Source organism: Lissotriton vulgaris, chromosome 6, assembly GCF_964263255.1.
Source record: "Lissotriton vulgaris chromosome 6, aLisVul1.2, whole genome shotgun sequence".
NCBI lineage: Eukaryota > Metazoa > Chordata > Amphibia > Caudata > Salamandridae > Lissotriton > Lissotriton vulgaris.
Genome location: NC_141694.1, coordinates 922,694,944 through 922,717,939, shown reverse-complemented (window position 1 = coordinate 922,717,939; position 22,996 = coordinate 922,694,944). Strand labels below are relative to the sequence as shown.

At 43.9% G+C, this 22,996-nt stretch overlaps 1 protein-coding gene across 1 annotated transcript in view; it reads left to right on the top strand.

Moving 5' to 3' along the window:
• SLC24A3 (solute carrier family 24 member 3) overlaps positions 1-22,996 on the top strand; it is a 1,194,917-nt gene that overhangs the window by 1,092,546 nt on the left and 79,375 nt on the right. The window contains exons 14-15 of the mRNA XM_086926908.1: positions 3,404-3,518; positions 10,807-10,919. Coding sequence (XP_086783034.1) covers positions 3,404-3,518; positions 10,807-10,919 — 228 coding nt within the window. The remainder of the gene's footprint in view (positions 1-3,403; positions 3,519-10,806; positions 10,920-22,996) is intronic.

Here is a 22,996-nt window from a genome sequence, read left to right as displayed (position 1 = left end):
CTTTACATAACCAAATCTAGATTTTCCCTATTCTTTAATATGCTGTATGTTGCTTGCTGTCTTACCAAATACCTAATGTCACTCTTCCATTTTCCTTCTCCCTATCTTAATTCCACAAATTCAGTTTCAGAAAACATTTGTCATCCCTTCTTTCAATGCTCTCTCATGAGTGCATTGTGTCAACATTTGCATGAATGCCATCAGACAGTTCCCTAAGTTCTATATTTATGATTCAAAACATACTGTTATTTTTGTAGCGTAAAGCACTTGTGTTCTGCATCAGGCTTGAGTGCAACATTAAACTGTAATATAAATAAATAAATATTTTAATATGTATCTTTATGAAATGTACATCTTTGTGGTACGCAGACGCAATGTTTTAAGACTTACAAATCTATACTTTCCTAGATATACTTACCTTGGTGATATAAAGGTTGTAGATATTCAGGAGTCGATTTTTTTGTAGCACGAGGTTTCTGTTCTGTGGTTTAGAACCTTCTGAACGTGTGCATCAATCAGCGAAAGGAATTATCATCTCAGTTTTCTATAGCACTCCAATTCTTTAACTAACAGCAGTGAAACATCATCATGGTTCCATCTTGCAAATTTCTGAACTTACGCAGCCCAGTCATTCTCTCAGTGACAAATATCACAATCACAAATTTGGACATATGTTTTACAAGGGTTCATCATACCTTGTCGTGATTCTTCTTATAGATGCGAAATCAGTAGAATTCTACACCTTTTCACTTCTTTTTACCATGCTGCATTCACCCAGAGAGTTTGAAAAGAAATAGAACTTTCCAGCAACATTGAGCATAGAAAAGAAGATCCCAACATAAAGTGCATTAGCATATAAAACTATTTTATAGAAAAAAGAAATCATAACATAAGGGAGAGGTCAAATACTAATCATGACCTGAAAGCCCCATTCGAAGCTGATATCTGAATCCGACACCACTGATGCACCATAGCAGATTCTAGTTCAATCTTAGTCAAGTGTCAGCAGATCAAGTATAGAAGACAAAAATTACACATGAGAACAGACCTGTATGTAAATCTGTTTCCTGACATTATAGATATGTCCTTTCCTTAGTCAGAGATGCCAGAATGTATACCTAAGTTGCTCAGTTCAGTTCACAAGCTTTATTCGATTTAGAAACAAATCATAAAAGCACAAAGTACAGATTTAATTGTTCAAAATATATACAATAGATGAACAATTTTCATTATATAATAAAAATATAGAATAAAAAAACATCATAGAAACTTGATATCTGCTCTATAAAGGCAGCAATTAAATCATGTAAACCCGAGCACTGGCACCGGTATATGTATAGATAAGAAAAAAATATATCAAGCACCTTCAATATGATTGGTCCAATGTATTTTTATTATCAGTGCTCACACAAAATTTTAAAACAAATTATATCCATGAAATAGTTTTTCAAAAGATAGATGTACCGATGTAAGTTCCTAAAAACTAACAGTGCTTGCTGGACCTCATAAAACGGTAGTATATATATACCACTTTCTGGTTACTACTGCTCCTCTTATAACATTTATAACACCCGAACACATGTCAATAGAGACCAGAAAATACAACTAACGAAAACCTTCTTTATAAGAGGTTACTCCTTTCCCGAGTATGTCTTCTAAGACCAATTGCTAATATGTCTTTTCTAAAAGAAAATTGAAAAGGCAGCCACAGAGCAATTATGGGAATTCCGTTAAAACTGAGGAATCTTAGGAGAGGGGACAAGGCTGACCCTTCACTTCGCTTAGGACTTCAGCACTATTGACTATAAAATCAGGATCATTCAGAACAAGCAGATCTTGAGGACCTCAGAAACAATTATTGATTATTGGTCCTCTCTAGATGAAAGACAATGAGATGTATACACAAATCCCAAAATCATACATTTTGATACGTCTGAATGTGGTATCCATCAAAGCTGATGATTCTCTGTTTAAAGGCTACCTATATTGTTTGCAGGATCGATTAATAGAGAGAGGGTTGGCTAAACTGTGCCTTAGTAAGGTTCTTGGACCGAGCAGCAAAAGAAATCTGTGAGGGGACATAAGTCTGTGAATCGCCATCAGCATAACATCTTGGCAAGTTCCATCTGTCGTTCTTTTTTATAATGGACTTAATTTATACTCCCTTTTATATGTATTTTTGATATATTTTTAAATCCTGTACTTGCAAAGGTTTTTTAATCACGCAATAAAGTTTTACACATGAAAAGGATCGATTGATAGAGAGAGGGTTGGGTAATCATAATTGCAAGATTACACAAGGTCAGTCTTTAAGTTGAAGGCTAACTATGGAGAAGATGTTTCCTCAGTGGATGAGCACTTCTGAGCTGATAACATTTGGATGGAAAGCAACAAGTTGGCCACTCAGGCAACAAAACAGAACTGATGCTTGTGGGTTCTAGATATACTGGCTAGCACTTAAATTCTGAATAGAAAGAATTTAATTTAAAAGGCTGTGATGGCTTGACCTTAATTCAGGTGAAGATTCTAACTTGCTAACTTTGACACACGTCGAATTACCAAGTACAAAAACATGCTGGGTATATAACACTTCTGCCAAAACTCAGATGTGTTTGTCCACCCAATAAACACCTGCCAGCAAAACAATGGAGAATAACTTTAATAAACAATGACTGTGCTATGTGTGCATGCATTACTACCCTTTGCTCCCGGATGTGCTGGGACAATGAACACCAGGTAAAACAAGTGATGTATGACCTTTCGAACAATTTCCACAAGTGTTAAAATAGATGCAAATTGTCTTTCTTTCTGTTTCATCAACTAGCAGATGGATCTAAATGTCCCTGTAAGGGAGTCACATGCGTTGGGGCAACACTATGCGGTTCAGAGTTCTTTGTGAGAGATTAACCTAACTGCATTAGGGGCAGCCCGGTGGAAAGGGCGGGCAGAAACAATTGAAAGTGCTCGTGATTGAGTCATTTTATTTTGGCTCTGTAGAACTGATCTCTAGGGCTTGGGTGACTCATTTCTTTGGCACACTTTACAAATACTCATAGCTATATACAATAGGGTATTCAGAATATGTATATAAATTGTACACTTCTAACAAGTAGGCATTTCCACTCATTCTGTTCCACCACATCTGTCTTGGGAATGTATTTTAAATTCTGCAAAATAAGTCTCGACCAGCCAGGCACACTCCAGGATTAACAAAGAGAAACATATTGCAAAAAAACCTAGCAAATCAGGCAACAGAACGTGCGATCCTGCACGTATTGATCTTAAAAGTTTATTATTCTGTACTCTTCGCTACTGCGTTGCCTACCTTATTGCTTTTAAAAAAATGTGTTTATATTTTACAAGTGCCATGTTGTTACTTAATACATGTCTTTCTGTTTGCTAGGTTACAATAATTGGCTTCACCTTAGGTATTCCAGATGTTATCATGGGCATTACTTTTCTGGCTGCTGGAACAAGTGTACCTGACTGCATGGCAAGCCTCATAGTGGCAAGGCAAGGTAATCATATGCCTGTTGGTGTGGAGCCTGATTGCATGGACATCTGGATTTTATGTTGTGCACAAGCCGCTGTGCAATAAGTGTACTCTGACAATGCCCAGAACCCAAATCTTTCTGAAATTGCATGCACCTCCATGGTTGGTTGAAAATTGTCAAAATCATCAAATGAACTGAAATCATATTACTTGGGATAAAATATAGTGAAATAGATAGTATGAAATAAAGTACAATGCATATAGCGTGGGCAACATTGGAAATACAAAAAATAGAGTAAAATATCCAGGGAAAGCATATATATTTATGCAAAATGCAAAAATGTAAAATTCAAATGTGGAATTTCTGCCACAATATTTGCGAATTGGACATAGGCACATCATAACCCTTAACTATTACTCCTTCCTTAGCCCTATCTTAAACTCGTACCCATTACACCACATTGTGTCTGCCATTTATGGGAGACACCGCCATACCCGTGTACTAGCTCCTATGGTGCCCTACTCCATAAAGTCTTCTTACACCCTTCATTACTGTAACCCGAATCCTAACTCTAACCCTACCCTTTAAGATGACTTACTATTATCCCATTCCTTACACACATTCACTCTAATCCTAAACCTAACATTAACCATTACTTTAACCCTAACCACAATACATTCCCTTTGACCTTCCCTAACACCATCCTTTTCTCCAACCCTAACCAACCCCTGATCTCATAACCAAAATCTGATTCCTTACCCCACCCCAGTCCTAACATGTTGTTACAGTCACTCCATACCTAACCTGTATTCCTCACCTTGCATCATTGCCCTGTGAGTTATGGCATCTCTACGCATCCACCTGAAAATAAGTGGGCTTCAGTGCCTTACCTGGAGTGCCACTCCTTTCGTTTTCAATTTCTCTGTATATAGGTGCCCTTTCATTTTATAACCTCTTTGTTTATGTGTATATTTTTCAGCATTTTGAAGCTTGTGAAGCCTTTCTAAAACGTTTCTCTCAAGAATTATTTAAGTGCAAATCTATTATCCTTGGTAATGTCAAATGGGGTAATCAATACTAAAAGCCTTACCTACAAAGGTAAACTGTGAGGTATCATGTAACAAAATACACGTCTGCAGAATTTAACACTGTGCAATTACAATCCACCCTTAAAAACTTGTTGGCTTTACCACATGCATTTCATAATAAATAAATGAGGCTTATTGACTTTGTAACTTTTCATAATAACAGATTAGACCCAGGGGCGGCTCTAGGCTCATGGTGGCCCCGGGCAGGGAGCGTAGGTAGGGGGCCCCGGAAGAGGGGGTCTGGGCGGGCGGAGCGCGGGGGTCAGGGTGTTTGGAAGTGGAACAGAGCCAGAGGTTGCCAAATCCCTGCCAGGAGCTGCCACGCAAATATGTATCCATCCCCCGAGGATTATTATATTAAGGATATATATTGGTGTGGTGGCCCCTGGGGTTTGGTGGCCCATTGCAGGTGCACAGCTTGCACATGCCTAAGGCCGCCCCTGTTAGACCTATTGCATCCAGCATAATTTCCCCCCTGAACCAATCAGGTCAATGGCCTTTATCATTGACTTGTTACTAAACCCAACTTAGACCTACTGTAGAAATCATAGGCCTTCTCTCGATGTAACCATTAGATATACAGTAATAAAATCATGAATATTTACAAAATTACCGTTATATGAATTATATATAAAATTCCTCGTAAGAGGAGATATCAATGATTGTCACATAGCAAATCTTCTATCTGCCTGGTTTGTTGGAGTAGGTCACCAAAATCAAAACTCTAGCCATCTACATTGCTTTTAACATATGCTTTTCACAAAATGTAAGTCCAGCCTCCAAGTTTTGTCATACCTTTTCAAACTAAACAGATCAAACCTATGGAATCTGACATGACTATTCTCAGTGAACCATTAAGACCTGTATCCATTAGCAATGGCTCAATGCCAGAACTAATCAGAAAAGGGGGTGGTGATGAACAGAGTGTCTGAATTAAGCAGACCACTCTTACCCAGTCCAAACATCTGGCTTGATCCATCACCGTTTTTTAGCTCACTGCACCATCCCAGCTCAGAACCTGGCTATATGCAAATTAGTCTGTCCCTGGCCCAGTGCATCATGGGAACAGGGCAGACCAAACTACCAAGCCAATTCTTATACTGGGAAGGAAACAAGCTTCCGGGGACCGGTTTCTGGCATTTCAGCCGTCTTCGGCCCGGCTTGCTTGAATCCTGATGGTGCAGTGAGCAAGGGACTCACATCTGAGTATACACTTCCACGCTTATGGTGGACAAAAACGATTCAGAAAAGGGGGTGGTGATGAACAGAGTGTCTGAATTAAGCAGACCACTCTTACCCAGTCCAAAGATCAGGGCTTGATCCATCACCGTTTTTTAGCTCACTGCACCATCCCAGCTCAGAACCTGGCTATATGCAAATTAGTCTGTCCCTGGCCCAGTGCATCATGGGAACAGGGCAGACCAAACTACCAAGCCAATTCTTATACTGGGAAGGAAACAAGCTTCCGGGGACTGGTTTCTGGCATTTCAGCCGTCTTCGGCCCGGCTTGCTTGAATCCTGATGGTGCAGTGAGCAAGGGACTCACATCTGAGTATACCCTTCCACGCTTATGGTGGACAAAAACGATTCAGAAAAGGGGGTGGTGATGAACAGAGTGTCTGAATTAAGCAGACCACTCTTACCCAGTCCAAAGATCAGGGCTTGATCCATCACCGTTTTTTAGCTCACTGCACCATCCCAGCTCAGAACCTGGCTATATGCAAATTAGTCTGTCCCTGGCCCAGTGCATCATGGGAACAGGGCAGACCAAACTACCAAGCCAATTCTTATACTGGGAAGGAAACAAGCTTCCGGGGACCGGTTTCTGGCATTTCAGCCGTCTTCGGCCTGGCTTGCTTGAATCCTGATGGTGCAGTGGGCAAGGGACTCACATCTGAGTATACCCTTCCACGCTTATGGTGGACAAAAACGATTCAGAAAAGGGGTGGTGATGAACAGAGTGTCTGAATTAAGCAGACCACTCTTACCCAGTCCAAAGATCAGGGCTTGATCCATCACCGTTTTTTAGCTCACTGCACCATCCCAGCTCAGAACCTGGCTATATGCAAATTAGTCTGTCCCTGGCCCAGTGCATCATGGGAACAGGGCAGACCAAACTACCAAGCCAATTCTTATACTGGGAAGGAAACAAGCTTCCGGGGACTGGTTTCTGGCATTTCAGCCGTCTTCGGCCCGGCTTGCTTGAATCCTGATGGTGCAGTGAGCAAGGGACTCACATCTGAGTATACACTTCCACGCTTATGGTGGACAAAAACGATTCAGAAAAGGGGGTGGTGATGAACAGAGTGTCTGAATTAAGCAGACCACTCTTACCCAGTCCAAAGATCAGGGCTTGATCCATCACCGTTTTTTAGCTCACTGCACCATCCCAGCTCAGAACCTGGCTATATGCAAATTAGTCTGTCCCTGGCCCAGTGCATCATGGGAACAGGGCAGACCAAACTACCAAGCCAATTCTTATACTGGGAAGGAAACAAGCTTCCAGGGACTGGTTTCTGGCATTTCAGCCGTCTTCGGCCCGGCTTGCTTGAATCCTGATGGTGCAGTGAGCAAGGGACTCACATCTGAGTATACCCTTCCACGCTTATGGTGGACAAAAACGATTCAGAAAAGGGGGTGGTGATGAACAGAGTGTCTGAATTAAGCAGACCACTCTTACCCAGTCCAAAGATCAGGGCTTGATCCATCACCGTTTTTTAGCTCACTGCACCATCCCAGCTCAGAACCTGGCTATATGCAAATTAGTCTGTCCCTGGCCCAGTGCATCATGGGAACAGGGCAGACCAAACTACCAAGCCAATTCTTATACTGGGAAGGAAACAAGCTTCCGGGGACCGGTTTCTGGCATTTCAGCCGTCTTCGGCCTGGCTTGCTTGAATCCTGATGGTGCAGTGGGCAAGGGACTCACATCTGAGTATACCCTTCCACGCTTATGGTGGACAAAAACGATTCAGAAAAGGGGTGGTGATGAACAGAGTGTCTGAATTAAGCAGACCACTCTTACCCAGTCCAAAGATCAGGGCTTGATCCATCACCGTTTTTTAGCTCACTGCACCATCCCAGCTCAGAACCTGGCTATATGCAAATTAGTCTGTCCCTGGCCCAGTGCATCATGGGAACAGGGCAGACCAAACTACCAAGCCAATTCTTATACTGGGAAGGAAACAAGCTTCCCGGGACTGGTTTCTGGCATTTCAGCCGTCTTCGGCCCGGCTTGCTTGAATCCTGATGGTGCAGTGAGCAAGGGACTCACATCTGAGTATACCCTTCCACGCTTATGGTGGACAAAAACGATTCAGAAAAGGGGGTGGTGATGAACAGAGTGTCTGAATTAAGCAGACCACTCTTACCCAGTCCAAAGATCAGGGCTTGATCCATCACCGTTTTTTAGCTCACTGCACCATCCCAGCTCAGAACCTGGCTATATGCAAATTAGTCTGTCCCTGGCCCAGTGCATCATGGGAACAGGGCAGACCAAACTACCAAGCCAATTCTTATACTGGGAAGGAAACAAGCTTCCGGGGACCGGTTTCTGGCATTTCAGCCGTCTTCGGCCTGGCTTGCTTGAATCCTGATGGTGCAGTGGGCAAGGGACTCACATCTGAGTATACCCTTCCACGCTTATGGTGGACAAAAACGATTCAGAAAAGGGGTGGTGATGAACAGAGTGTCTGAATTAAGCAGACCACTCTTACCCAGTCCAAAGATCAGGGCTTGATCCATCACCGTTTTTTAGCTCACTGCACCATCCCAGCTCAGAACCTGGCTATATGCAAATTAGTCTGTCCCTGGCCCAGTGCATCATGGGAACAGGGCAGACCAAACTACCAAGCCAATTCTTATACTGGGAAGGAAACAATCTTCCGGGGACCGGTTTCTGGCATTTCAGCCGTCTTCGGCCCGGCTTGCTTGAATCCTGATGGTGCAGTGAGCAAGGGACTCACATCTGAGTATACCCTTCCACGCTTATGGTGGACAAAAACGATTCAGAAAAGGGGGTGGTGATGAACAGAGTGTCTGAATTAAGCAGACCACTCTTACCCAGTCCAAAGATCAGGGCTTGATCCATCACCGTTTTTTAGCTCACTGCACCATCCCAGCTCAGAACCTGGCTATATGCAAATTAGTCTGTCCCTGGCCCAGTGCATCATGGGAACAGGGCAGACCAAACTACCAAGCCAATTCTTATACTGGGAAGGAAACAAGCTTCCGGGGACCGGTTTCTGGCATTTCAGCCGTCTTCGCCCCGGCTTGCTTGAATCCTGATGGTGCAGTGAGCAAGGGACTCACATCCGAGTATACCCTTCCACGCTTGTGGTGGACAAAAACGATTCAGAAAAGGGGGTGGTGATGAACAGAGTGTCTGAATTAAGCAGACCACTCTTACCCAGTCCAAAGATCAGGGCTTGATCCATCACCGTTTTTTAGCTCACTGCACCATCCCAGCTCAGAACCTGGCTATATGCAAATTAGTCTGTCCCTGGCCCAGTGCATCATGGGAACAGGGCAGACCAAACTACCAAGCCAATTCTTATACTGGGAAGGAAACAAGCTTCCGGGGACCGGTTTCTGGCATTTCAGCCGTCTTCGGCCCAGCTTGCTTGAATCCTGATGGTGCAGTGAGCAAGGGACTCACATCTGAGTATACCCTTCCACGCTTATGGTGGACAAAAACGATTCAGAAAAGGGGGTGGTGATGAACCCCCTTTTCTGAATCGTCAATGCCATAACTAGCACAGACCTAGTGATGTACACATAAGCTGTCAACCATAAGGCAAGCAGCGATACAATTATAAATCTATGCAAAATGGCAGTTTGTAATACAATTTACAATACCTCTTGAAAGAGCACAACATGTGTTATCACGGTGAAAATGACTTCTAAAGTATTGTCAGAAGATGTGACCAAGCCCCTTTCCTTTTAAGGTAATCTGTGAGATTTTATACAACAAAATACCTGTTACAGCATGAAACACAGTGTGATAACAATCTACAGTTAAAGACCTATTGACTTTAATAAGTGCTTATCAGAATAATTAAACCAGACCTACTTCCTTTCTGATAAGTATTGTTAATAAAGAGATCAAACCAGCGACACAGGACATAACTTTTCCCAGGGAAAGAACCAGGCCTTTTTGCCTTTAACATTGGTTAGCCATCATAGCCAATTTAGACCTACTTTATTGAGTATAAACTTTTAAACAAGGGGGCTGATTCACAGAACTAATCTGAGATAAAATCCTACATTTACTAACTTTGGTATTCACAGAATGCATTTAGTAGTAGTAAAGTTAGGACTCCTAACTTTACTACTACTAAACTGAGACAAAATCCTAACTTTACGACTTTCGGTATTCACAAAAGGCACTCAGTAGTAGTAAAGCTAGGAGTCCTAACTTTACTACTACTAAATGCCTTCTGTGAATACCAAAAGTAGTAAGTTTAGGATTTTATCTCAGATTAGTTCTGTAAATCGGCCCCAAGGTGATTATCAGGCAAACAGTTGCAAAGTTACAAATGTTCTCAAATGTATAGGCAACGCGATATGCTGTCTCTCCTAAAAGGGCCTAGCAAGGATTATCACAGTGCAAATCTATCCCAGCGGTTTGTCAGAGGAACTAACTAACACTAAAACACTTGCCGACTATGATAATCTATAAGATTACATGTAACAAAATACTTTAATATAGGCAATAACAATGTCCCCTTAATTGCCCATTGACTTTCAAATATGCTTTTCATAATAATTATGTCAGGGCTATTGCCTTTATCTTAGCTTTTCAAAATAAACAACTCTGCCCTATTACCTTGATGGCTGGTTTTCTACCATAACCAACAAAGACCTGCTGTACTGACCTGCTGTACTGAGGATAATCTTTCCCACTAGCAAAACAATTGCAACACAAGGATGTTTTTTAGTGAGCAGACTGCTTATGCCCAATCAAATACCCTTCTCAAGGAAACCGGTGGCTGAGCCTAATCCACACTCTTGTAAAGCTATTTTTCTGTTGACAATTACCAACAATATTTGAATGATGTCCAACTTGTAGCAATTGAGTGCTCCTAATTGAAGGTAAAGTTACTTTTCTACTGTGTGAAAACATCAAGCCAGATCAGTTACTTTATTTCTAGAGGAAATCACAGCATGGTTTGTTGTTACCTTGCCAAAAAGCTTCTTTAGATACTGATCTACTTCTCTTACAGGTATGGGGGACATGGCGGTATCAAATTCGATTGGAAGCAACGTCTTTGACATTCTAATTGGACTAGGTCTCCCATGGGCATTACAGACTCTGGCTATCGACTATGGTTCCTATGTAAGTTACTTTTATCCTTAAGGTGCAAAGTGCTGTATGAGCAAATATTTCTAAATAGACCTGCTATAAATAAGATTTAAGCTCTTATTTGAGGTCAGGATTTGCTTGCATTGTGGAAAAGAGGAAATACAGTTGCTGAACAAGCTGTCTTCCAATTAGTATTCAGTATGTAAGGACTGCATAAGTAAGATGCACAACTATTGTGGATTATCATTATATTTGTGACTGGAAACCAATGGATTACAAGGCCAGATTAACTTTGCCGCTTAGCAGCCGCAATCCCTGCGAATCACTAATTACAAAAGTATCCATGTTTTATTTAAGGAAAATGGGGTGCCAAAACAAAGTTTTCCATTTTCAGAAATGCGGTGACAGGGATGGTGGTCTGCTGTCCCCTATAGGCAACCACCCCGCAGTTGCAGCCAGTCACAGGGGTTGAAAATTGTAACTTGATAAAAGAATATTATTACGGTAGGGCATTCTGTGGCCCCAGTGATTCCTTATTTTATGATTCAGCCTATTGGTCTATAGACCAGTTTGAAAAATATAAAGTTGGTTTGTGATCCTTTATGCGACCAGTATATTGTACATCTGTCTGATATGTATCAATCTTTAACCCCACAAACAGTTTCTGGTGACAATAAACTATGATGTGGAAGTTCTAGTGGCTATCAAAACAAAACAGAAAAATTAGATTTGTGACAAATTCAGTCTGTAGCTTGTTTCATCAAAACAGAGTCTGTATAGAAAATAATGCTTTCACCTCCTGGCCTTCATTGCTTGCCACTAGGGGTTATGTCATGTTATCCTGTGCTTATCATCTCAATGAGATATCTGCATGCTATATAGGTTATGTTACAGAAATATGTATAGTGCTGCATTACCCTTACCATGGTCTCACAGTACTCGTGGAGTTCCAGTACCTTCACGCCCCGGTCTCGAGGATTCCGTCACAGCCTGGAGTCTGTTTTCGGTTTCTTTGAGATGGATTAGTAGTAAACAGTGGTGTAACAAAGGTCCCCGCAGCTCCCCCGGTGCAGGGGTCCTAGCTCCAGGGGGCCCATCAGCACAGTACCCTGATGTGACAGCTCCTGACCGAGTCTGGAGGGGTGCCCTCCATGTAGTTTGAAGGCCAGGCCCCCCCCCTCCAAGTTTCATTACGCTAGTGGTAGTAGTCTGATGCTTTTAATGTATGTGAGGGATTTGTAATGATTTGTTCTGTTGGTGGCTGTAGCTGGAGATCTTTGGACTGTGGATGCCAGCAGTGCAAAAAAGAGGTAGTCTAGCAGCCCTTGCTAATGGATACATCTGTGCATCTAAGTTGAAGTTTGGTGTGCAAATGCCTATGTGAACCAAACCTATAATAATAAAACTGCTAGCCAATTTGGCGAGTGGGAGGAGGGCAGAATTGCTAAAGATTAGTGCATACCTTCATGTGACAGTGGAAGAAAGGGACATAAAGCTGTGAAAACAGTAGTCTATTAGCTTTCCAGAGCTAAAGATGTTTGGCTTGAAGCACAAAGTAGCCTTTTGAGCACCAAAACCACTTTACACAGTGAAAGGTAAATCTCCATTACCTTGAGGCCGATCTATTTTAACTGGCACTCCATGTGCATTAGCGTGTGGTACTTGTTTTTAAACTGCTTCGTTTCGTAATATTTTAATTTGCGACATTTAGGGGTACTATTTCTGGGAGGACCACTCACCTGCACTGTAATTGTTATTTCACCGCTGTTTGGCGGGTCGTTGGGTGCTGACTCTGGGTGGGAGACATCTTGGGGGAGGAAGGGTCGTGTGCGGCCACCATTTTGGTCAGCATTATAGTTGCTGCGTGACGCGCTCTGCCGCTCTGCCGCTATTTAAAGCTGCTAAATGCAAACGCGCAGCGTATGCACGCAGCGTGCGCGCCACATCCGCGCCCAAACGGGACCAGGGGCCAAGACCCCTGGCCCTCGCCATATCTACACCAGAGGAGAGCTGCTGGAGGTAAATCTAGGGAATTTTCATCTTAGTCAGCGGTGTGAGGCCAAACTTAGTCAGGAAGGGCTGCTGAAACGCCAGGGTACCAAATCGGGGTGTAACTTCGAAAACCCTGTACGAGGTCTGCAGTATGGCCTTTTAAACATGCGCTCCCTACAGAAGCATAACTTAGAAGGGCTCTCCTTACTACAGGATGGAGAGTTGGATATCCTGGGAGTCACGGAAACGTGGCTAGAGGACTCCTCGCTGCCGGACTTGGTAGCCTCCATACCGGCCAACTTTATGGCAATTTGCCTTAACAGAGCAGGTATTAAAAGAGGGGGCGGGGTTGCCCTTTTATATAGCACCCGCCTGAGGGGCGAAAGAATCTATGCTGAAAGTCTTGGAGGCGCTGAGGTGTTGGGCCACAAGCTCGGGATGGGGATGGACTGTTTGACTATCCTCCTAGTCTATCGTCCTCCCTGGGCGTCCCCGGACTTTCCGGATTTATTCCTGGAGTTGGCTCAGGATGTTCGCTCACGTTACAAAAAAGTGATTATTATGGGTGACCTTAATTTTCATTGGGAAAAGTCCCCAAAAGAAGGCCAAGCTAATCAGATAGATGAGGCTCTTAGGTCTTTTGGGTTTGTTCAGAAGGTAATGGGCCCTACACACGAGAAGGGCCACACCCTGGATCTTGTCTGGATAACAACCCCAGAACATGGCCGAGAGCATGGCCCGGTAGTTGCACAGCCTTGTGCATCGTCAGATCACTACCTAGTGAAGGGTACGATCTTGGTTGATAAATAGAAGGGGAAGCCCGGAGTAGGGTGGAAGGTAGTGAGGAAATGGAAAAATATAAATGGGGATAAAATGGTAACTCATCTCCTTACCCATCTCCCTCTTAATAAGATGGAACATAATCCAGAAGTTATCTGTAATGATCTAACAGATAAATTGAAAAAGGCAGTAGACCTCGTGGCACCAGCACGAAGGATGAAGATTGTAGACAGAGGACCTGGGGCCCCTTGGTATAACGAATCCCTTAGGGAAAAAAAGAGGGCTCTACGCAAATCTGAGAGAGAATGGCGGAAGGATTATAATCTCAACGCACGCAGCCTTTACATACAGGAGCTCGCTTTCTATAAACAGGCCATTCTGTTAAGGAAAGCTGAGTTCTACGAGGATAGGATTTCTAGAGCTAGGGACCCACAAAAAGAAATTTTTAAAGTCCTTACGGAACTCAGGAAAAATGAGGAGCAGAGTCCTGAGTTCAAGCAAGAAGACTGCCAAAAATTCCAGGACTTCTTTTCCAATAAGTTTAAAGATCTCCTATCAGAAATCGCCCTCACCCCTATTATGGACTGTCCTCTACAGATTACCCCGGCTACTCTGCCGGTGAATAACCCCTTGGTTACTCTGCCCTTGATTACGAAGGACAGGTTGACAAATCTTGTGGGGTGGGTTAAATCCGGCTCCCAGGCTGACCCTTGTCCCCCGGGGGTTTTTAAGTTAGCTATGCCAGGTATTGAGGAAGATGTTTTGACTCTACTCAACAATTCGCTACAAACAGGGAAGTCCCATCCTCCTTTAAGGAGGCACGGCTGATCCCCTGTTGAAAAAAACTGGGGCGGACGCTAAGATTCTAAAGAACTTTAGGCCTATTTCTCAACTACCATTCTTGGCCAAAGTTCTGGAGCAGCACGTCCTTACCTATCTCTCCGATCATTTGGAGAACAATGCCTTACTTGAATAAAACCAGGCAGGGTTTTGTGCGCATCACAGCACGGAGCTAGTGATGCTATCCATCTTGGATGAGTTAAGGTGTAGAGCAGACAAGAAACTCCCTGGGGCCCTGGTGCTATTAGACCTCTCCGCGGCATTTGACACAGTTTGTCATAGTCAATTGTTGTCGCGGTTGAGGGGCTTAGGCATCCAGGGCACAGCACATGTCTGGCTCTCCTCCTTTCTCCAAGGGAGAACTCAGAGAGTTCAACTGGCAGACTTAGTCTCAACCACAGTGCCAATTACCTGTGGTGTGCCACAGGGCTCTGCCCTCTCCCCTCTTTTATTTAATGTTTATTTACAACCCCTGATTTCGGCCCTTAACCAGATGGACTGTCAAATTTACAACTATGCCGACGACACCCAAATGGAATATTGTCCGGGCGCACATGCAAGAATGCGAATATCCTAAGATATACAGCTAATTGGATGTCTGTGAACTCCCTGAAAATTAATCCAGATAAGACAGAGGTGTTGCCAATCACTATCATGGGCAATCCCTGGAATGATCGGTTCTGGCCAACAGAACTAGGGGTGCCCCCAGAACCTGCAGCAGCAGTGCAAAGCCTGGGCATATCTTTGGATGGGAGTTTGACGATGCAGAAGCAAGTCTCCGGGTGGTGGGCACTTGCGTGGGCCTCCTTCGACAACTAAGGAAAATCTCCTCGCTCTTGTCCTTTGCCACCCTGATGCGCGCTGTATCTGCCATGATCCTAGCCAGGATGGACTATGGCAACTCACTATATTCAGGGCTCGCCCAAAAACATCTGAACCGATTGCAAAGCGTCATGAATGACGCTGCAAGATTGATTTTCAAAAAACCGAGGAGAACGCATGCCTCCCCTCTACTGCGTGAACTCCATTGGTTGCCTGTTAAACAGAGGGTATTGTTTAAAGGGCTTTGTATTACGCATAAAGTCCTGTATGGAAAGGCGCCAAGCTATATTAAAGCCCGCTTGGCCCCATACAGGCCTGGTAGGCTGCTGCGCTCCTCAGAAGCCACCCTCCTAACCCAACCGCGCTTCAGATTATCCACCTTGGGTGGTCGTGCATTCTCTAACATCTTTCCAGCGGTCTGGAATAGCCTACCAATCGAACTGCGCAAAGAATCTAACTTGCTGCCTTTTCGTAAAAAATTAAAAACAGTGATTTTTCAGCAAGCATGGGGTGTGTTGTAACTTGATGATCGGCTGTAGAATTCTGGTATGTACCCGACAAAGCGCTTAGAGACTGATTATACGCTATATAAATCGAAATAAATAAATAAATAAATAAAGGTAAACCCACTGGTAATATGTGCAAAAGGTGATCTCTGGGGTGGATCAGTGTAAGCACTCATCGCTTCGGATACACAACACAATCAATTAAGAGAGTGCGACCTTGCTTTTTGTTTCAACAAAACATAGAACGGGAACAGGAGCAAATGATACTGCAAACAGTCATTATAGGAGAAACGTAACACATAGCATGTGTGCTGGGTGCTTTAGCACACTTCCTACATGTTTGGCCCTTCTACAGTCATCTACATCTAGGATTTGTTACAAAAGATTATACCTCTAGGAGAAAGAATTAACTGAACAGGTTCACATTTGTCCCTTGGCACCATGCGTAGCATTCTACAAAGCAGCCGCTAAAAGTGCAAACACTGCTGACGTGTTCATTGGCTAGCGACTCTTTGAATATGGTGGTCACAGTTTTCAATCATTGACATTGCAGCTAAGCATTACACTGTACTCCATCGAGTGAATAATAGTGAATTTAGTCTGAGGTTTCTTCATACATCATTGACACTATCAGTGGCGACAGGAAATTTTACCAGGGAGAAGGCCACACGCACACATACACACTCACTCACACCCATGCATTCACACACATTTGCACACAGCCATTCACAACACTCACTCACAAATACATTCATACATACATGCACATACACATCAAACATTTAACGTAAAACATAAAACAATAAAACCTTCAATACATCTCTCCAGGAGGAAAGCCTTGGAGGTACCAGGAGGGCTGGGACTTGAATCAGCACACTTCAAAGATAACAAGACAAGAGCAAGAGAAGCATATAAAACAGTTAAAGCCAATTTAAAAAAAATCGTAAATCACAGCACACACATATAAACACCAAATAGAACAACATGGCAGGAGGAGAATCACCTACCTACATGTTGTGTGTTCACAAGCCCCTTCTTCTCCACAAGGACACTGATGCAACGATTTACCGCGTCCTACAGCACAGATGCTCTGACATTCCTTCCTGTGGTGTAATCGTATGGCACTGTCCTCCCCTCCCACTGCAGCAGTGCCAGGCAGTCCTTGGACTGAGTGGTCGCAGAAGGTTGTGCTCTCTCAAGGCTCAGCCGACGCAAACCTTGTGTGCAATGCGTTTGATGACAAGCATGCGCACAAATGAGGGGGAGCACATACAGAGGCGGAGCTGCAAACGACAAGGGCCTGATTAAGAGGCAGCAAAGCTCACGGCCATCTTTGAATTGAATGTGAGTTAAAACTTAGAATACCTCAGCCGCTTTTAGAATTTAAAAGTGAAAGCGGGCATCGCGCTTAATATTCAAAAGTGAAGGCGACTGTGACGCTTAGATATAAAAGTGAATGTGGGCTAAGTGAAGGCGGCCGTCGCACTTAGATGTAGAAGTGAAGGCAGGCATCAGACTTAGTATTTTAAAGTGAAGGCTGCCCTCAGGCTGAATATTTAAAAGTGAAAGTGGGCGCTGCACGGAGTAATTAAAAGTTGAAGTGTTTTAAGTAACTACAAGTTACAGATCACCAGATGCCCAGTGCACCCGCCTTTACAACATGCTGCCTGTACACAGAGTGCGCTGCAGAAGCAGCAGCTTTCACAAAAGGAACAAGCCCAATCCTCCTTAAAACAAAGCCCAAACCCAACTAACATCCTACTAGAAAAAACCCAAATGGCGGTCAACATCGAAAATTGCTAAAAGCCTAAAATATATAACCAACGAAGAAGGAGGCATGGTGAAAGATGTACACCCAATACAACTGTGGAATTAGGAGGAGGTGGGAGAGAGGAAAACTATATTTAAATACAATCATCTATGGTGCCGAAACTACACACAGGCAAACAGAAACAAAGCAGGAAGCCAAGAAAAAAAGTAACCCCCCAGAGAGCAGACAAAGAACTGTAGTGTGATGAGACCGTACTTAGTCCCTGCTGCATAGGAGGGTTGGAAGAGAGAAAGGTGGGACAAAGAGGCAGGAATGACCACTGGCAAGCAAGGATTTTTGAAGGACACTAAAACAAACAAATCAAAAGCTGGGGATGGCTTTAACCCAACATAATTACAATAGGTCTTGAATGCTTGACCTAAAAAGCAAGGGTTGTTCTCTTATTTTTTTAAAAAACCTCCTGCTGATCCCTCCAATTTGAGTAATTTCCATCCAACAGCAGCACTTCTACGATTTTCAGTAAAAATCCAAGAAAAACATGTAAATAGGTTTCTGCTAGATTACCTGCTGCATCATCATTAGCTTGGCATTACCCAATCAGCATCCACCCCTCTCATGCACAGATTCGGCCATTATCTTGGTGCTTGATGGCCTCTGAATGATGATTGATCAGGGCAACTTTGAGACCTGGTATAATTAGATCTATAAAACCTTGATTTACAGACTGGCTGAAAGCAGGCTCAGGGGCTCTGCATTGAGCTGGGCTATCTCCGGCCTCCAAAGGTATATGCCAAGCCATTATTCTCCCTGGTTTGATTAATAAGTTGTCTTTTATATTTTCCACCTTACTGAAGACATTACGGAAAATCCTCCTGCACCTGCCTATTCATGTGCGCTCAGTCGTGGTTCGGGCAACTATCATGAGCAGGCTGGACTATGGAATTTTTGTATTTCTCCACGGCCCAGATGGCACGCTGAAACGCCCGTAAAGAATCCGGACTGCTGCAGCAAAATGTATATAGCCCCTCCCCCCTCCACCACTCATCTTCAACTGAAGCCTTGGACAAACTGCACTGGTTACCCATGCCCAAGGCTCTAAGTGGGATGAAAAAACTGGGGGTCTCTCAAAGGGGCGTGGGCAGTGTAATTAAGGGCGTGGCTTTAAAACACTTAAGCCAAAAATCTGTGCTTAGCATAGTGTGCCACCCGACTTGTATTTTGCTGTTTCGGTCATTGCATCCTGATATATGATGCAACAAGTAACATCATACCTACAAGTCAGGACTATTGGCTTTGTCAATAGTTATTAGTTCCATAAAATATATAAGCAGTAACTATGGCTTTTACATAATATTGAAAAAGCTTCCACTTAAAACCCTGGTGACACCACAACAATGTTGCTTCTCCTGAGTTTCAAAAGGAGAAGGGAAATCCAGAGAGAAATGTACTCTCTTTAACACTTTCGTGCTCATGACGAGTAAGTATGGGCGGAAAATCCGTTCCGCTCGCGGATTTTGCGGATTTTCGGGAAATCCGCAATCCGCGAGATTCGCGAATCTCCCGCAAAATCGGCAAATCCGCGAGCAGCGGATTTTGCTCGCACTGTTCGCGTGAGTTCGCGGCTTCCCAGTACAACTTCGCGCCCCGCGAATAAGTGCTAAATTGCAGAAATACGATCTTAGCAAAACTGAAACTACTTGCCAGGTTCAAAAGTTCAGGCTCATCATTAGTAGCCATTTCCTGTAGTGCTTCCTGAGGGGCCCCTCCAGAGTTCAGTTGCCAGTTGCAACTATTATGTGACCCTGCTCTGAACCTCAGAATAGTTACACATATGCCACAAAGGTCCTGAATTACAGCTAAGGGAGACAAGCAGGAGCCAGGCTGGAAGTTAAAATCCATTAATCAGCCCCTAATTCATTATTGTCAGTTGGGGCAGGGCAGGTGTTGTAACTAATTTTGCAACAATGAAAGCACTTAGCAAGTGCAAAAGATCACTAATCAGGGCGCACTAAGGAAGCAGGTGCCAGCTAAAAAAATATTCTGTGACACATTAATCAGCCCCAAATTAATTCAGGTCACTTGAGGCAGGGAAGGTGTGCTTTGCTTTGCCGAAAATAATGTACACTGGACAACCAGAGGGTGTGGTGATGAAACAGAGGGTGGCATGGGTGGGCCAGAGGGTGGCATGAGTAGTCAGAGAGTGGCAGTGGTGACAGAGAGTGGCAGTGATGAAGAAGAGTGTCCCAAACAGGCTGGACACGTAGAAACAACAAGTTCGCAAAACTTGCGACCCGACAGGTAAGTTCGCAAATTGCGAAATTGTAAAAACCCTCGCGAACTGGCAGAAACACGGGCGAACACACAAAAAAAAAAATCCGCAAATTCGCGGGAATTCGCGGATTTTGCGGATTGCGAGTTCGCAAATCCGCAAAATTCGCGAACGCGAGATCCGCAAAATTCGCCCATGCTTAATGACGAGCTCAGCTTCCCGCTGTGCTGAGCGTTCTGAAAAACGGGCTTGGTCATGACGAGCTCAGCTCGTCATGAGCATAGCGCCACCGTTCAGCGTGACGAGCCGAACTCGTCACAAGCACTGTGGCACTGCGCGCGCCCCACCTCCCCCAGCACCGCGGGGGAATTAGCCCCGCGGCGAAGGGGTTAAAGGATTTCCCTTCCCCTACAACTCTCACTTAGCATGACGTCATACCGTAACTTCTCCACTAGTGAGAGGTGAGGACTGTGAGCATGCGCACATCGATGTGCCTGCTGTCACTGCAGGCCGTGAAAAAACGGACCTATGTGCCAGGACACAAAACAGAGCCCAATAGAGACCCGTTTCGAGGCCCCCTTTAAAAAACTGCCAGTGCTCAGCACCTGTGAGGCCCGGCCCAGTTAAAGCCCTGGCCATGCCTAAAAGGATCACTTTTAACTCTCTGTGTATTGTGCACAAAGCTATCCATCAAACTGGGCCCTTTATCTTCTAAAGAAATTCCTCCGATATCATCCTGTCGATCGCCATCTTCCAACGATCCTCGGATCCCAATTTACTCGTCTGTCCTAAATTTAAGCGCATAGGCTTTGGAGGAAGATCTGTTTCTGTTCAAGCATATCATCTTTTGATAATTTCCATCCATTACTCCTGTCATTCAGGAAAGCCTAGAACAAGTGGCTGTGCACTCTTTAAATTTTCTTTACCGTTTGGTTCAGTATTGTTTTAAGCCGTTACTAGTGCCAGGGCATCTTTTCAGGTAGCAGATGCGGTTTAGAAATATATATATAAAAACAGTAAAAAATAAATCAAAAGTGGAAAACTAGTGCTACTAACACAGTTTCTTACGAGCAATTGCTGCTTCAAAAGAAAAAAAAATAATCAAAGCTTTTTGTTTCAGTTGAGTTACAGTAGCACCATCTTGCGTGCTTGTATGGAACTGCAGCTGCAGATAATCATTTAGTTACTGCTTTTCAGAAGCTGTCCTGCATTGCACTCATGTTGTACTCTTTAAATGAATTACCCCGAACTCCTGCATATCAGGTTCAATATATGCATACATCCCTGGACCGATAGCATCCATAACATTTTTCAAATTGAAGGACGTCACTGTCCTGTCTGACCTTTAAATGCCCCTTTAAATGGTGTGATGTGTATTTTAAAGGCTAGGTATTTTATTACAGAAAGGCCACACTCAATCCACGGGGAGAGATCAGGCACCGAATTAACAATTCTTGCTCGTATCTTCCCGTGAGTTAACAGGGATTAAGGGTCAGTTTGCCCAGAATGGTGAATAACACACCAACCCAGGAATATCTGGTCCAAATATGTGTTTTCCCCTTTCCAGGGGAAATACCATGCCCAAATGTTCAAACTTTTACAATCTGCAAGGACCAAGTGTTAAATAGGGGCTTTTCTTCTCGGCCTTTGAGGAGTGAATTGGTCAAGATGTGGCAGGAGGTCATGTATCCTTTTGGGGGATCTTTTGCTCTCACCCGTTTTGAATGTGTAAGCGGGATTCTGGGCACAACAGCTGCCTGGTGCCCCTACCACTACACTAAGGAGGATGGGTTCAGTGCCTCTGGACCCGGAATTGTTGGATCTTTTGTGTCTGCGCACCCGATCATTTCAGGCTCCGAGTCACTGGGAAAATCATATTGCCTGGAGCATGCATTGCACTTAGGACAGCAGGTAATTAGGGCCAAAGTAGGCTAGCAGTATGGTTCAACTCTTAAGTTTACTGTAGCTGTGATGAAACCAACTGTGACCATCTAAGTGAGTTTGTGGATATGTGAGTTAGTGATTGCCATATCTATTGAAATTGCCTGTAAGCACTTGTAAGTAGGATAATGCCAGGAACAAAGGCGATTGATTATGTTTGGCCTTGTTCTGCCCAATCAAAGATAGTTTAAGAAATGATGGAATGGTCTGTGGCTCAGAGAAGAATAGTCAGCAGAATCATTCCTTTCCTTCGTGTCTTGTCTTTTTCTAAGTGGCAAAAATATATCTAGGTAAAACTAGGAGAACAAGTTCATGTAAACCCTCAGCCACCCAAATACTGATTGTGCTTCTTCAAATTTAGGGCGAGCTTGCCTGAATTTTTTAAGTCTGCTGGGTGAAGGACGTGCCTCAACAGACCGGAGAGGCATTTTTGTAAAACGGTATAGCCCTGCAGTGGAGGGAAAGCCCTTGGAGGGCAGGGCTGGGATTTAAAAAAAGATTAGTTGACTTCTCAAACACGGGCGCCACATCCTCTTAAAGCATCTAACACCTACTACCCCACCTGTTGTGTTATGTTATGTTATGTTATTATAGGTCTTCTATAGCGCACGGCTACTCCAAAGGAGTGTCCCGGCGCTTTGTGCTCCAGACCTAGGAGGAAGGAATGAGCTTTGCAGGCATTGTAACATGACTATAATCTGCTATAATCAGGTGTCGGATCTCAATTTTTCCTTAAGGCTTTAGGAACAACCGTGGGGCTGCACTGCGTCACTGGGAAAGGGAACACATGCACTGTATTTAAGGCAATACAACGCATTCCTGCCCTTTCCCCAGCACTGGACACATTGGGCTGCCTAGCGCCAATGCAGGCATCGTTGCAGCATGGTTCAAGGGTGCCTGCATTGCATGCAGGATTGTTTTTGTGCAGGAAGGTGCCAGCGGGAGTGTTTTATGTCCAGCAAGGGACACCTTCTGCCATACAAAGCACAGCAAAAACCCTCAGGAAGCAGACAACGAGATGGCAGCTTTGAAGGCTGATGGGCAGAAGGGTCATCAATTATCAGCTATCCAGTCCCACAAATAGCCACGAGGAAGCACATTTTCTTTTCTTCTTCATGTTTACATAATTTTCCCTCCTCACACCCCAAGTGCTTCTTGAGAGTAGAGGATTTACTCACAACACTCACTC